The sequence below is a fragment of the Aegilops tauschii genome, chromosome 3, assembly GCF_002575655.3.
Source record: "Aegilops tauschii subsp. strangulata cultivar AL8/78 chromosome 3, Aet v6.0, whole genome shotgun sequence".
In the NCBI taxonomy this organism is placed as follows: Eukaryota; Viridiplantae; Streptophyta; class Magnoliopsida; order Poales; family Poaceae; genus Aegilops; species Aegilops tauschii.
In genome coordinates this window covers 490,098,035-490,110,079 of record NC_053037.3, presented here as the reverse complement: position 1 = coordinate 490,110,079, position 12,045 = coordinate 490,098,035, and the positions used below count along the sequence as shown (strand labels likewise).

The following is a 12,045-nucleotide window of genomic DNA, read 5'->3' as shown; positions in this document are numbered from 1 at the left end:
GTTTTCACGGAATATTCGGAGCATCTAGCTGCCCATGTCCCTCCTCACCCTTGAACCAAACGGGTGGCGGCCACTGTAAAAATGGCTATCCCTGTCCCGGGGAGGGATCCAACCAAACACACTCTTAAAGTAGTATTCACAATAGAGATGGATGTGTGTGCATCAATCCATAGAGGGGCCAACGAGTTTTCTCTTTTCGCAAAAAGGAAGAAAGAAAGAAGAGCCAGCCATAATAGTTTAGGAGAGAACATAAAACAACAATTTACAAACTGTTGCGTGATTTTTATTGTGCTGAAATACTGGTACACACCGCTACCATCTAGTGCCAACTACACTGGGCTCTCCAATAACAATGCCGAGACATCAACAAAGAATATGCACATAAAAAGAATACAACACAAACATGGAAAGGACAAACGACATAGTACACAAATGCCCACATGCAACATCGCCGGGACGAACATATATAGCCACGAGAATCACACGTCGCTCTTGATGGCGGAGCTGTAGCCCGTGCGGTCGTCATAGAACTTGGACCACAGCATGACACCACCGTACTTTGGAGAGCCCTTGATGAGCGGCAACACACGTGAAGTGAGCTCGCTGGCAGGGACGAACCCGGTGCCCGCCGCGTCCTTGGAGGCCGGCAGCCCCAGGAAGATCTTCCCCGCCGGCACCGACTCCCACTTCTTCCACGCGTCCATGAATGCCTTACGCCCCGCACTGAACTGGCATTCCTCGTTGTTGTAGAACTGCACCCATACGAAGTCGAACAGCCCCGTGCTGATCGCACCGCCGTCCCACTCGTCGGGGAACGGGCACTGCGGCGCCGCGCTCAAGAGCACCGTCTTGCCGCCGTTTTTGCCCAAGTCCTTGAGGTCCCTGTGCACATGGCGCCAATATACATGAGCACGTACACGTCGATACACGACGACTAGTTCGAACGGCGCGCGGGTGTGAGCTAGTTGCTCCAGCTTACCTGGCCAGGTTGTTCCAGAACTTGGCACTGCCGAGCTCGATGTCGAAGTCGATGCCGTCGAGCGCGACGTTGCCGAGGGGACCGGACGACGACGCGCCGCCGAGGTAGTTGTTCCAGAGGTACATGGCAACCTGCCGGGCGTCTCCTTGGGACGAGAGGCCGTAGCTCCCGTCGCCACCGCCGATGGAGAGCAGGACTTTGACGCCGCGTCGCTGGCACGCTTTGATGTCCTTGCTCTGGCTTCTACAACCACCCGACGAAGGGTCGCAGTGGCTGGCCAGGTTCAGCTCCGGCGTCTGGCCCTTGCCGAACTTGGGGAGGAAAGCGAGGATGACGAACTCGTAGTTCCCTGACGCGCATGTCTCGGCCAGTGACGCCTCGCCGTCGTTCTGGCCCCAGTACACGGCGATGCTGCCGGCATGGCACGTAGCGAGAAGCGCCACGAGGAGAGTGGCAGTGAGCTGGAAGGTAGTGAGAGGTCGGCTTGCCATGGCTGGGTTCAAGCGTGCCTAGCAGCTTAGATGGTACAGAAACCAGTGGAGACTGGCGAGGTAGCGAGGAGCTAGCTCTGTATCTTGAGTTGTGATGGCTATTGCGTATGGTGTTTGGGTTTTATAGAGGCCTTGATGGAGCGTCATGGATATTTTATAGTGGCTTCCGTGCCGTCGCACGTCCGCTCCTGCCATGTCTGAATTTACCGAGAGTGCCCGCGGTTAAGTAAAGCTGATATGCAGAAACATTTCGTTGCGGCCGATATGTTTCGATGCTTATATTAATTTACTTGGAGTGTTCATCAAAGAGTAGTGAATGAGAGCGCGCCCAAGTCACAAACGCTCCACCGTACTCAACCGAAACTCAACAATGCGTGCGACAAAAACTGCGGCATCTCTATTTTCTGTCCCAGCAACGTACCAGACAGAGCGCACGCATATTCAAAGCCTTTATAGACGGCGCTTTAGTTTATGGACAACTCAAATCAACCTCAACGAAGCCAAGTAATTAGAGCCTCAACGAAGCCAAGTAATTAGAGCATCTACAGTTGGATGCCCAAAACCCGCCTCAAACGTCCGGTGAACGGTCTAGTCATTAACTGTTTATAAAAATTCAACGCAGACGGGCGCCTCAAACGAGCCACGCCCGGGCTGACTGACACCCCTCATATCCAGCACAAGTATGGGGAGGATATGCGGGCGCCCGGGCGCGTCCGCCTCGTCGGACTCGACCCATGCTGACCATCCAACCCCACATATGTTCCTTCCCATCTGCTCGCCGGACCAAACCCTAGCCACTTCACTCCACTAACCTTCGCGCCCTTCCGCCACCCAAACTCCTGTTCGGCGATCTCCGGCATGGCTGACAGCGGATCCGAGTCCTTCACCTCCAGACCTGTCGACTCCGGGCTCATCCCACGTTGTCCCGAGGAGGAGATGGCCGTCCGGAATCCATCGCGTCCACCCAAATGACGCATGGGTCCCGCGCTACGTGTGTCGTCGCTGTTGGAAATATGCCCTGGAGACAATAATATTGTATTATTATATTTTCATTATTCATAGTTGAGAATTTATATTCCATGCTATAACTGCTATGATTCTGGAATATGCGATTCAGTGGAAAACTCATATGCACGTGTGGAATGATAAACGGTAAACAATAGGTTTCCGGTCTCGCCTCTAAGACCGACTCAAGTGTTGTTGGTGATCACGTTTTCCGGATCTTAGGATATCGTTAGGTGCAACGATAGTCCTAAAACAACATTGAGGGTATGACGTTAGAAGAACGATCATATTGAATCGACCAATACTTGTCTATTATACTATGTGATCATATCGTCTAAAATCATTTGTTATAACACAGAGTGTTAGCATGTGTTTTAGTTCCTCAGACCATGAGAGTGTCTTGCTCACTTCCTACCGGACGGTGGGCTTTGAGGTTGCTCAAATGTCATCTGTAACAAGGTGGTCATAACGACAACTTTCAGGCTCACCGGAAAGTTTGACAAGTGACCGGACAGCTTGAGAGTGAGATTTGCTCCTCCGACGATGGAGAGATATTCTTAGGGCCCTCTCGGTGTGACTTCATCCATCATCGTCTGGCCAGACACAGGTGACTACGTCACGGGGATGCCAGAACACGTCAACGAGAAAGAATAAGAAAACCGGTAACGGGAGCAACGGTATAGTGAGCATGGTGATGACTCTGGAGGATACCGATGCACACCAGGTTTTGTGAAGTATCGTGAAGTGAAGGAAACATCACACGATAACCAAATGCTCACTTGAATATCATTCGTGTAATCATAAGGACCGATATGGATGTCCACGGTTCCGCTATCGGTCAATGAACGAAGGGGTTTCGTTGTCTGGTTACCGAACCTACGGGGTCACAAGCTTAAGGTAATCATGATCTGCTGAGTGTTAGTAGGACAGGAGTGATGATAATATATTTGTAGAATTGTTTTATTAATATCCGGAATAGTTTCGAGAGGTTCCGAAAGCGTTTCGGGGTCACCGGAAGGGTTTCGGTGAATATCAGGTAATACCGGGTATTACCGATTAATATATATAGGTGTAAATGTTTCTGGTAGTTAAATTATATAAATAATGCTCTAAAATATTTAGAACAAATATATATTTAATTTAATATCAATGGGCCTAATAAGGCCAAGAGGTAGAAGGCAACTTGGGCCACAAGGGCCCAAGTGGAAGTGGCGCTCCCCCTTTCCCCCTTTCCAAGTTGTGGGGGGGGGGGGATCCTACTTGGGGAGGGAGTATGACTCCCCCCAAGGCTGGCGCACCCGGGGGGGGGGGGGGATCCTACTTGGGGAGGGAGTAGGACTCCCCCCAAGGCTGGCGCACCAAAGGGGCTCCTTCCCCTTTGGTGGCTTCCCTCTCTCTCCCCTTTAACCTATCTCTACTCCTAATGACCTCCTTTGTTTTGTTTTATCAGATTCTATTTTAATTCAGACGATTTTTTTTACATTCAGACCGTAGTTAATTGCCTCCTTTCTCCCTCTGTCCACACCATAGACAAGGATGCACTACCAGCTTTAGCGGCCAAAATCTGGATCTATTGAGTCAGCTTCATCACCCAGATTTTCTGAAAAAGAGCACGGAATCATAATACCATTATACAGCAGTTGAAAAAATCGTACTGGGCATGGGCCGTCTATTAGCTTTGCTAAGTATGGTGCCGTCCATTAGGCTGGCTTGATTAAGAAACTTTATACATACTACTATATATTAGTAGATGAGTTACATCTCGTAAGAAAACTAAGTTACAGGAATTGAAATCCACCACCGTAACTGTACATGTATATAATAGATGAGGCTTAGACATAAAACAACATTAATTTTATGTCAACAGGGAGGTTCACAGGTCATCTGGATTTCTTTCATTTTTGTGAATTGGCATGTCAAGTGGTCGGACCGTTCCCCGGACCCTGTGCAAGTGGGAGCGATGTGCACCGGGCTGCCCTTTGTGAATTGGCATGTCAAGCAGGAGTGACGTGACAAACTAATAAACATGTTCAGTGACGTATCACAAATGCAAGGTAAGAAAACAAAAAATATTACTAACCAAGTTTACTAACTATCATTCGAGTTTGCCTGCACTGGAGGAAATGTTGCAGTATGATTCCTTGAGTTAGAAGCAGATAAAGATAATTGATTATCCATTACAAAATCTCTAACCACTGCACACATGCAATGATGGTTAGTAGGAATACACAATTTTATGACCTGTAACATTACTACAAGGTTCGTTGGTCAATGTCCTTCCAGAATATGAACTTGAATTGTGTGGGTGCATATTATGACCTGTAAAAGAATGACACGGATCATCCACCATATAGATAGCCATACATCTACTTGGATCCATTTATGACTGACTACGAAAGTAAATGTCACATAAAGGACAAGGAGCAGTACACAAAAACCTTTCAACAAGTATATGTATTTAACATAGGTGTATATTAAGTTATTAACTGCAGAGCAACTTGGTAGCTAAGCAACTATGCTAACTTGCTAACTTAAGTTTCTGTTAGCAAATGTTCGTACAATTTCAGAAAACCTTGGGAGTAGTTGATAGGAGTTCATCTTGCTAATTACAAATATTCCAGACTACACTGCGAAAGGTGAAACTTGAATTACTAATACACTGGAAATCCTTTCAGTAATAAGATATGAACAAATAAGCAGAAAACTAATATTTCCTTATTTCCTTGTATCAAGACAGCAGACTCATGACTTACCATGGTACAGAACAAGAAACTTGTCAGCGTTAATTTTAAGTTAATAGGCAAAGCTCACAAGTCATCAAGATTTTATTTCTTTGTATGTTCACCTTATAAGTATGTTCGCCTTATAAGTATCAAGAAACTTGTTTGCTAACCTGAATATAATTCTCAACTGATGGCTAAAATGGCAGGCAGAGAAAGAGCATATCTGAACAAAATACCTGGTAGAGCACCCTACAACAAACCTCCAAAATGATTAGCGGCATTCGGTCATTTCACAGTGCCTGCAGAAATAAAATCGGAATAGTAATCAGGACAAAACCTTTTTTGCAGAAGTGCACTCTAAATTCAGATATAACGTTTTCAAAAATCCAGTGATGCTAAACAGGACATATCTTGCACATATTTGAAGAAGCCACCATCATCCTGCATTGGTCATGGCAGTGAGAAACAATTAGAAGTCCTAAAACAGAGTAGGATCTATTAGAGAAAATTTGAAAAGGTGTGTTAGTATGTGACCATAAAATAAGGTTGTAGACAGACCAGGAATACATTTACAGAACACGCTCCAAGAGTGCTCTGTTCATCTGATGGATTGTGCGTGTGCCAAGAGCCAGGCCAAGATGCACATTTAGTATGCATAGGAATAAAAAAAGAAACATACTTTCAATTTCAATGGGATCCCTCGGGAAGTTCCTTTGCAGTAGAACATACATTTACTCGAAGATTTCCCTTTTACTTTTCGAACCAGGATGTAAAATCATTTTCAGCGTATTAGTTGTCTTTATCTTCTCCATCAGATCCAGCCACATATACATGAATGAACAAGTGCCGTAGTGAATTCTATAAATTACAAACTATTTGAAGGTTGAAGCGCATAAATCAAGTGATTGTTATGCGTGCAATTAGACACTGGAGCAGATGATGTACTACCCAAAGCCAATCCTCACATCATTTGTAGAAACTGCAAGCCAGATCAAACAACAACAAAATTGAAGAGCACCATTTACCTCTGAATGGCAAGCATCCCCTCTTGAAAAAGCTGATCCAAGTTGAGGTAGCCCAAGAATCCACATGCGCTGTGGTGAAGAGGAGGTAGGTTGGCAGCCCCATCGCCTTGTCACCGCAGATCCTATGACACCGTCGGCGACAACACGGATCACCGGTAGAACTCTGTTCGTCCTTCCGTGCCTCCCGACAAGCTCCAACGCGTGGTGTCGTGCTCGGAATGAGGGAGCTGGGCAAGCGGCCTATGCGTTGCTACGGACGGCGGCGGCGGCCCTGAGAAATTGCAAACATAACATATTACAAAATGGAAGGCAATATAGTAACACCCATATTAGCATCCTGACATATGGAACTGGGAAATTGAGGGACATGTACAGTAGCTACAATACCATACTTACCAGTCAGATTAGCATAACCCACCAGTCAGATTAGCATAACCCACATCTATCTAAATGACAAGAAATTTAGGCTAAAATACTTTAGGATAAACTGGAAGGCAATATAGTAACACCCACATTAGCATCCTGACACATGGAACTGGGAAATCGAGGGACATGTGCAGTAGCTACAATACCATAACTTACCAAGTCAGATTAGCATAACCCACATCTATATAAATGACAGGAAATTTAGGCTAAAATACTTTAGGATAAACTGGAAACACTAAAAGATAGTTCTGCAAGGCTCACCTTAAATAGCAGTACTTACGAAGCAAGATAGCATGTCTTGAAGATTCATCTTGTATGCACCTAGTAGCAGATATTCCGAACATGTACCGAAAACATACAGAGAGCTAGAACTGTGAGTTGCGTATTCCTATAGGTAAATGCAATGGCTTACAGTACAAAACATGTGTACTACCATCAATGCTATCTCCAGAAGGTGTTGCATTGCCAATGTGTTAGTGATAACGCATAGCAATATGCATAAAGGCATACAACAAGAGGAAAACGAGGAGAAGGCCGGGGTATGCTCCTCCATGGATCTGGCAACAACGACTGTGGCTACCTCGCTGGCGTCGTCGGCGGTGGCCGGGAAGCTCCGCCGGTTGTGGCCACGGCCAGATCCGGGGAGCACGGTGACGGGAGGTCGGGGACGGAGAAGAATGGCGGTGGTGGAGGTCCCCTTCCGTCGATCTAGCGACGTGCAGGATCCATCCGAGAGGAGGTCGATGGAGGTGAGGGCCGGCCGGCTTCGGCGATTGCGGACCTCGGCGGCGACCTGGAGGCGGCGGTGTGTCACAGTCGCAACCTGGAGGCGGCGGCTCCTCTCGTTCCTCAGCCGCAGCGGCTAGTCTCGGATCTCGGTGGCGGCTCCTCTCGGTCCTCAGGCGCGGCGGCTACTCTCGGATGTTGGCGGCGGCGCTGTGACCTGCGGTTGCGTCAGGAAGAGGACGGCGGCGGCGTTTACTCTCGAGGGGATCGAGAGGAGCCGCGTTTGGTGTCGGGTGGGTTTATCGGGTGCGTGCGTGCGGGGTGGGGATGTGACGAAAAAAACCGGACGAAAATGGTGGAACGAAAATAAACTCGGAACGGAGACTACCAACTGAGACATTAGGAGTAGAGATAAAGCGTTCTTGTTATATGTAAGTTAACTATTATCCACAGAATACAAGTAGTGGTTCAGAATTACAGAGAAAAGTCTAAGATATTCATCGTTATTTCTCTAGTAAGATATCCCCCTTCGTTAATACTGCCCTATTCCTTTTCCCTTTTTTACGAAAGTGGAAGGAGTGATGAAGAACTGAAACATAGTTACAGTGGGTGTTTTTTATAGGAACAAACTGAAGAATTTGACATTAACATAATTGTAGTACTAATTCAGGTGTCCCTGGTTTTATTACCACTAGAACATGTTTACCTAATTGTCCATGGTTACACTCATTTTCAAATGGCACAACTTGTCTTGTTGCCACATCTTCAAAATCGTTAATAGGCTACTAGCAGTACCATTGTATTTGTCAATTTTGTACCTGGCAAAGTAAGATGACCCCTATTCTTAAGAATACATACCTGAGAATATTGTAGTGTTAGGTGATTAGCTTTTACTTTTTTCCATTGATTGCTACAGATTTTGAGAGAACACTGTTGTCCACGTTATATCGTATACTTTCAAATTATAAAGAGTTCTTGTTATATGTAAGTTTCCTATTATCCACACAATCCAAGTAGTGGTTCAGGACTACAGAGAAAGAAAGCACCAATAACTTGTTTTTTCATTTCTTTTTGGTGATAAAACTGGATTTTGCTTTTCCATGATCATGTGTCGGTGCCTTTGTCTCTATCAAATATTAGGGGTAATGAATTTTCCTGTGCTGGATCAACATGCTGATCCTACCCACCTTGAAGTCATAAATCCAGTGAAGTCAATTTCAGTATATTAAGGACATAGCCAGTAGCTTAGCAATTTCCACGAGTATGTTTTGTTTACAATAAAGTTGTGTGCAAAATGTATATGCTACATTATGCATGATTCTCTCTTCTATCAAAGTATATCCATGTGTTTATTTTGTCATCCCGTTGCAATGCACGGGGACCTTCGATTTGATTCAGTTTTATGTTCTACTACAAATAGGGAAATGTGGACGCTGGATATCCATTTCTTAGGTGTCAATCTGGCACTTAGGCTGTATAATACAGGGCAGAGTTCTTCCAGCTACTAATTCATGTAATCTGATTTATAGCCTAGGCACTTTTCTTTAAGCATAGTTGCCTATTCGATGGTGACCAACCATCCGTCACACGCGCCATACAAACAATTCAGGAGGAGGCCCGCTTGTGAGCATGCGCCGGCGCCAAAGGCCTCGCGATCATCATCCCGGAGACGCAGTCCTGGTCCATCGTGGGAGGCGCTTCCACAGAGATCCATGTATCGAGGCAGCTTACTCATGCCATCCATGCGCACATGCTTGTAGGCGGCCTTTTGTTGTTGCGGCATATATCCTGTAACAACTAAACCCTGTATTTTCACACTCTCCTATCAATGCAATGATATGCAAGGCTTTTGCATATTCGTGAAAAAAGGACATTGCCATATATGAATGTATGAACAAAAAAGGAGGTAAAATAATGATTTCACATACGCACTTTCCCTACAACCTATGTCAAGGGTACCGACTGTAGTGATTTTGCATAGTAAGTTGATAAAGATAGTACTGCTACCTTGAGTTTGACAAAGAATAATGACACTAAATTGCCAGCCATTTTGGATTTGTCATCTTTTCCCCACTAGGGCGCTTCCTTAAAATTTATTACTTTAAGAGACATGGGGATCGTGAGGTTGACACACTTGATGGCTACTAAGATGTTTCAATTCGCCAGGTTGTCTCTTACTGCTGCTTATGCATCCCTGAAGATCAGTTAGATGTATGATTATCTGGATATTCCCTATATACTTTATCTAAAAATAAGGATAGCCATTTGTTTCACCTTTTGAAGTTCATCGTAATAGCATATGAAAAAAATGACAACTTGCCAAGTTACAGTTCTGAAATATTCCCTTTTGTAGCATACGTGCCAGCAAGATGGTGAACTAGATTCAGATTCGATACTCCTCTTTTCCGTGAAATATTGCCTCTTCATTTTTATTTGTCATTTATTTATGTTTTGACGCTGGTGTTGCAAGGTTCAACGATTGCTTCAACAATGTAGGAATTTCTTGTGGTCTAGAACGGGAAGCATTAGTAAAAATCACTAATTTAAGTTCATAATGCCTGTGAAACGATATGTGGGAGAGTATATTGATTTATTTTTTGAGGGAAGAAAATTATATAATTTAATCACAATGTACACGATCATTTTACTTTTACTATGGCATATCAAGCAAGCACAATAAGAAATGAATCCATATACTCTAATATTCTTGAAGGTTCATATGTCAGTCAGGCCTCTTTGCTCTTTTTATGTTAGAAGGAAAGCAAGTGACTTATTTGGAGGTAATCTCATAGATATGTGTTCGTTATCAATTTCAAGTTACTGTACGGATTGATAATGGTCAAAACATTGTTGGATAAATCTATTTCCATTGAATTAATAGATTTGTTCCATTGTGTGCATTCACATATTTAGAGTACTATGCATGCAAAAATGTCTTACATCTACATATAACCAGTCAATCACTACTTTGTACTATATGCTATGAAAAAAATCATGTGAGCAAACTTAAGTAGTAACCTTATATTCCTATGCATTGAAAATGGTCTTAGGTACCTCCAGTTTCTGATCACATATTGAGGGCACTGTAAATGCTTCTACTATTGCAGGTTCAACTTGAGTCTTCACTTTTGTAGGAATGTAACTGATTCGCTTCTTGATGAGTTTTCAGCTCGCTGATTTAAATCCATATAGCTTGCGAGGTGCTGTCATGGTCTTATGCGGCATTTCATCTACATTTTATTAAATGTCATTCCCTTACGGAAATATAGTGCAAAGGAATTAAATTTTAGAAACAACTATTGGTTGCTGTTATTTGTCAATTCTATTTAATCCTTCCCAATTTTTAAATAGTTTATCTTGTGCTTGCCTAACTGTCTGTTTGGATATATATACAATTCTTTGAAATTTATTCTTAATAATTTCTCGAATACAAAATCTAGGCCGAAGCTATGCTTAGAAACTATAATAATCCACTTGATCATCTCAAGTAACAAACTACTGACTAATTAGCAATGCATCCACAAAAGCAAAACTTGTTCATCTCAATAGGACCCCTAATTACCATATTTATTTATTTATTTAGAAACATTTATATCTTAACCCCAAGCCGTTTCCAACAAAGCAAATATCATTGTATTTTATTTCTGTTGGTACAGCTGGTAAAAGCAGGGGCTCTAATCAACAACAAAGATCTTGTAATGGTTTCCTGTTGGTTTACCTGGTGGGAGTGTGGAAGCATTTTCATGATAAAAAAGGGACCGCCTTGCAGACTCATCGATGAGCATGATGACTATAGTTGCAAACTCCATTTCCTTGGGGAGGATCAAGCACCGGCGCCAAGTTCATAACTGGACTTGACCTGCGTCCAGCAGTGTGAACCTCAACAAGGACACTTCGTTTCATATTGACGGAGGCAACGAGGCCCTGTGGGCTATTCTTCGTGACTCATTTGGGGGCTTCGTTGTTGCTTCATGCAGGTAGAAGTAAAAAAGAATTGGACATCCACTTCCTTGCGATGGAGAGACTCAATGAAAATTATGCAAGCCATGAAGAACCCATCAGAGTACCACAGTTCAGGGGCGGTTGTCACTTATTGCCGGAATTTGATGACAAACTTTGGCAGGGCGAGGATTATGCATGTAGTGTGGGCGAAAAGCAAATGTAGCTTCCATGAACTTGCTCGTCTTTTTATTGAGAAGGCCTAGGAGGTCTTGTGGGATCATCCCCCTTATTTACTGGTTCCAGTTCTTGTAAAGAATATGGTAATAATTCAAACAAAGTAGCCAAAGTAAAAAAACAATAAGGATCTTCGGTTGTTGAAAAAACACTAAGGATTTGCACATTTGTTCTTGTATTCACCATGAAGTGAAATGTACCACAAAGGGACATTTTAACTTGTTTTATTGAGAGGGCGTGAGAGGTCTAGAGGGACTACCCGTGATAATGCAAAATGTGTATTTTTATATATGTTTGTTTTTACAGAGTATGAGAGAAATGGAAATAGATTATTTTGATGTTAAAAAAGAATCCATCGACAAGGGTCCTTAGGCAATGTCTTTGAAAGGGGCTAAAAATTCTTCGAGTTTTATACAACAATACACTAAAAGGCCTGTGGTAATGGACGGGCATCTAACATACTAAAATGAACTTTTACTTTGAAGACGATCTTA

General features: G+C 43.7%; 1 protein-coding gene and 1 long non-coding RNA gene across 7 annotated transcripts; both read right to left on the bottom strand.

Annotated features, from left to right (window-relative positions):
• Window positions 1-224: 224 nt before the first annotated feature.
• Window positions 225-1,570, bottom strand: LOC109751113 (acidic endochitinase). Its single transcript, XM_020310021.4, has 2 exons — window positions 980-1,570; window positions 225-882 (listed from the first exon to the last, which is right to left on the bottom strand). Exons 1-2 carry the CDS (start codon window positions 1,468-1,470, stop codon window positions 480-482), a joined length of 894 nt encoding a protein of 297 aa, XP_020165610.1. The 5' UTR covers window positions 1,471-1,570; the 3' UTR covers window positions 225-479.
• A 2,376-nt stretch (window positions 1,571-3,946) lies between these two features.
• Window positions 3,947-7,698, bottom strand: LOC141042470 (uncharacterized). 6 transcript variants are annotated; one of them, XR_012205410.1, is made up of 4 exons: window positions 7,083-7,666; window positions 6,911-6,970; window positions 5,435-6,494; window positions 4,465-4,794 (listed from the first exon to the last, which is right to left on the bottom strand). It is a non-coding gene; the product is annotated as an uncharacterized lncRNA (long non-coding RNA). The 6 variants fall into 6 exon arrangements; XR_012205411.1 differs by adding an exon at window positions 3,947-4,075 and having other exon boundaries at window positions 4,717-4,794; window positions 5,435-7,642; XR_012205408.1 differs by adding an exon at window positions 3,950-4,075 and having other exon boundaries at window positions 4,556-4,794; window positions 5,435-7,670.
• Window positions 7,699-12,045: the final 4,347 nt, after the last annotated feature.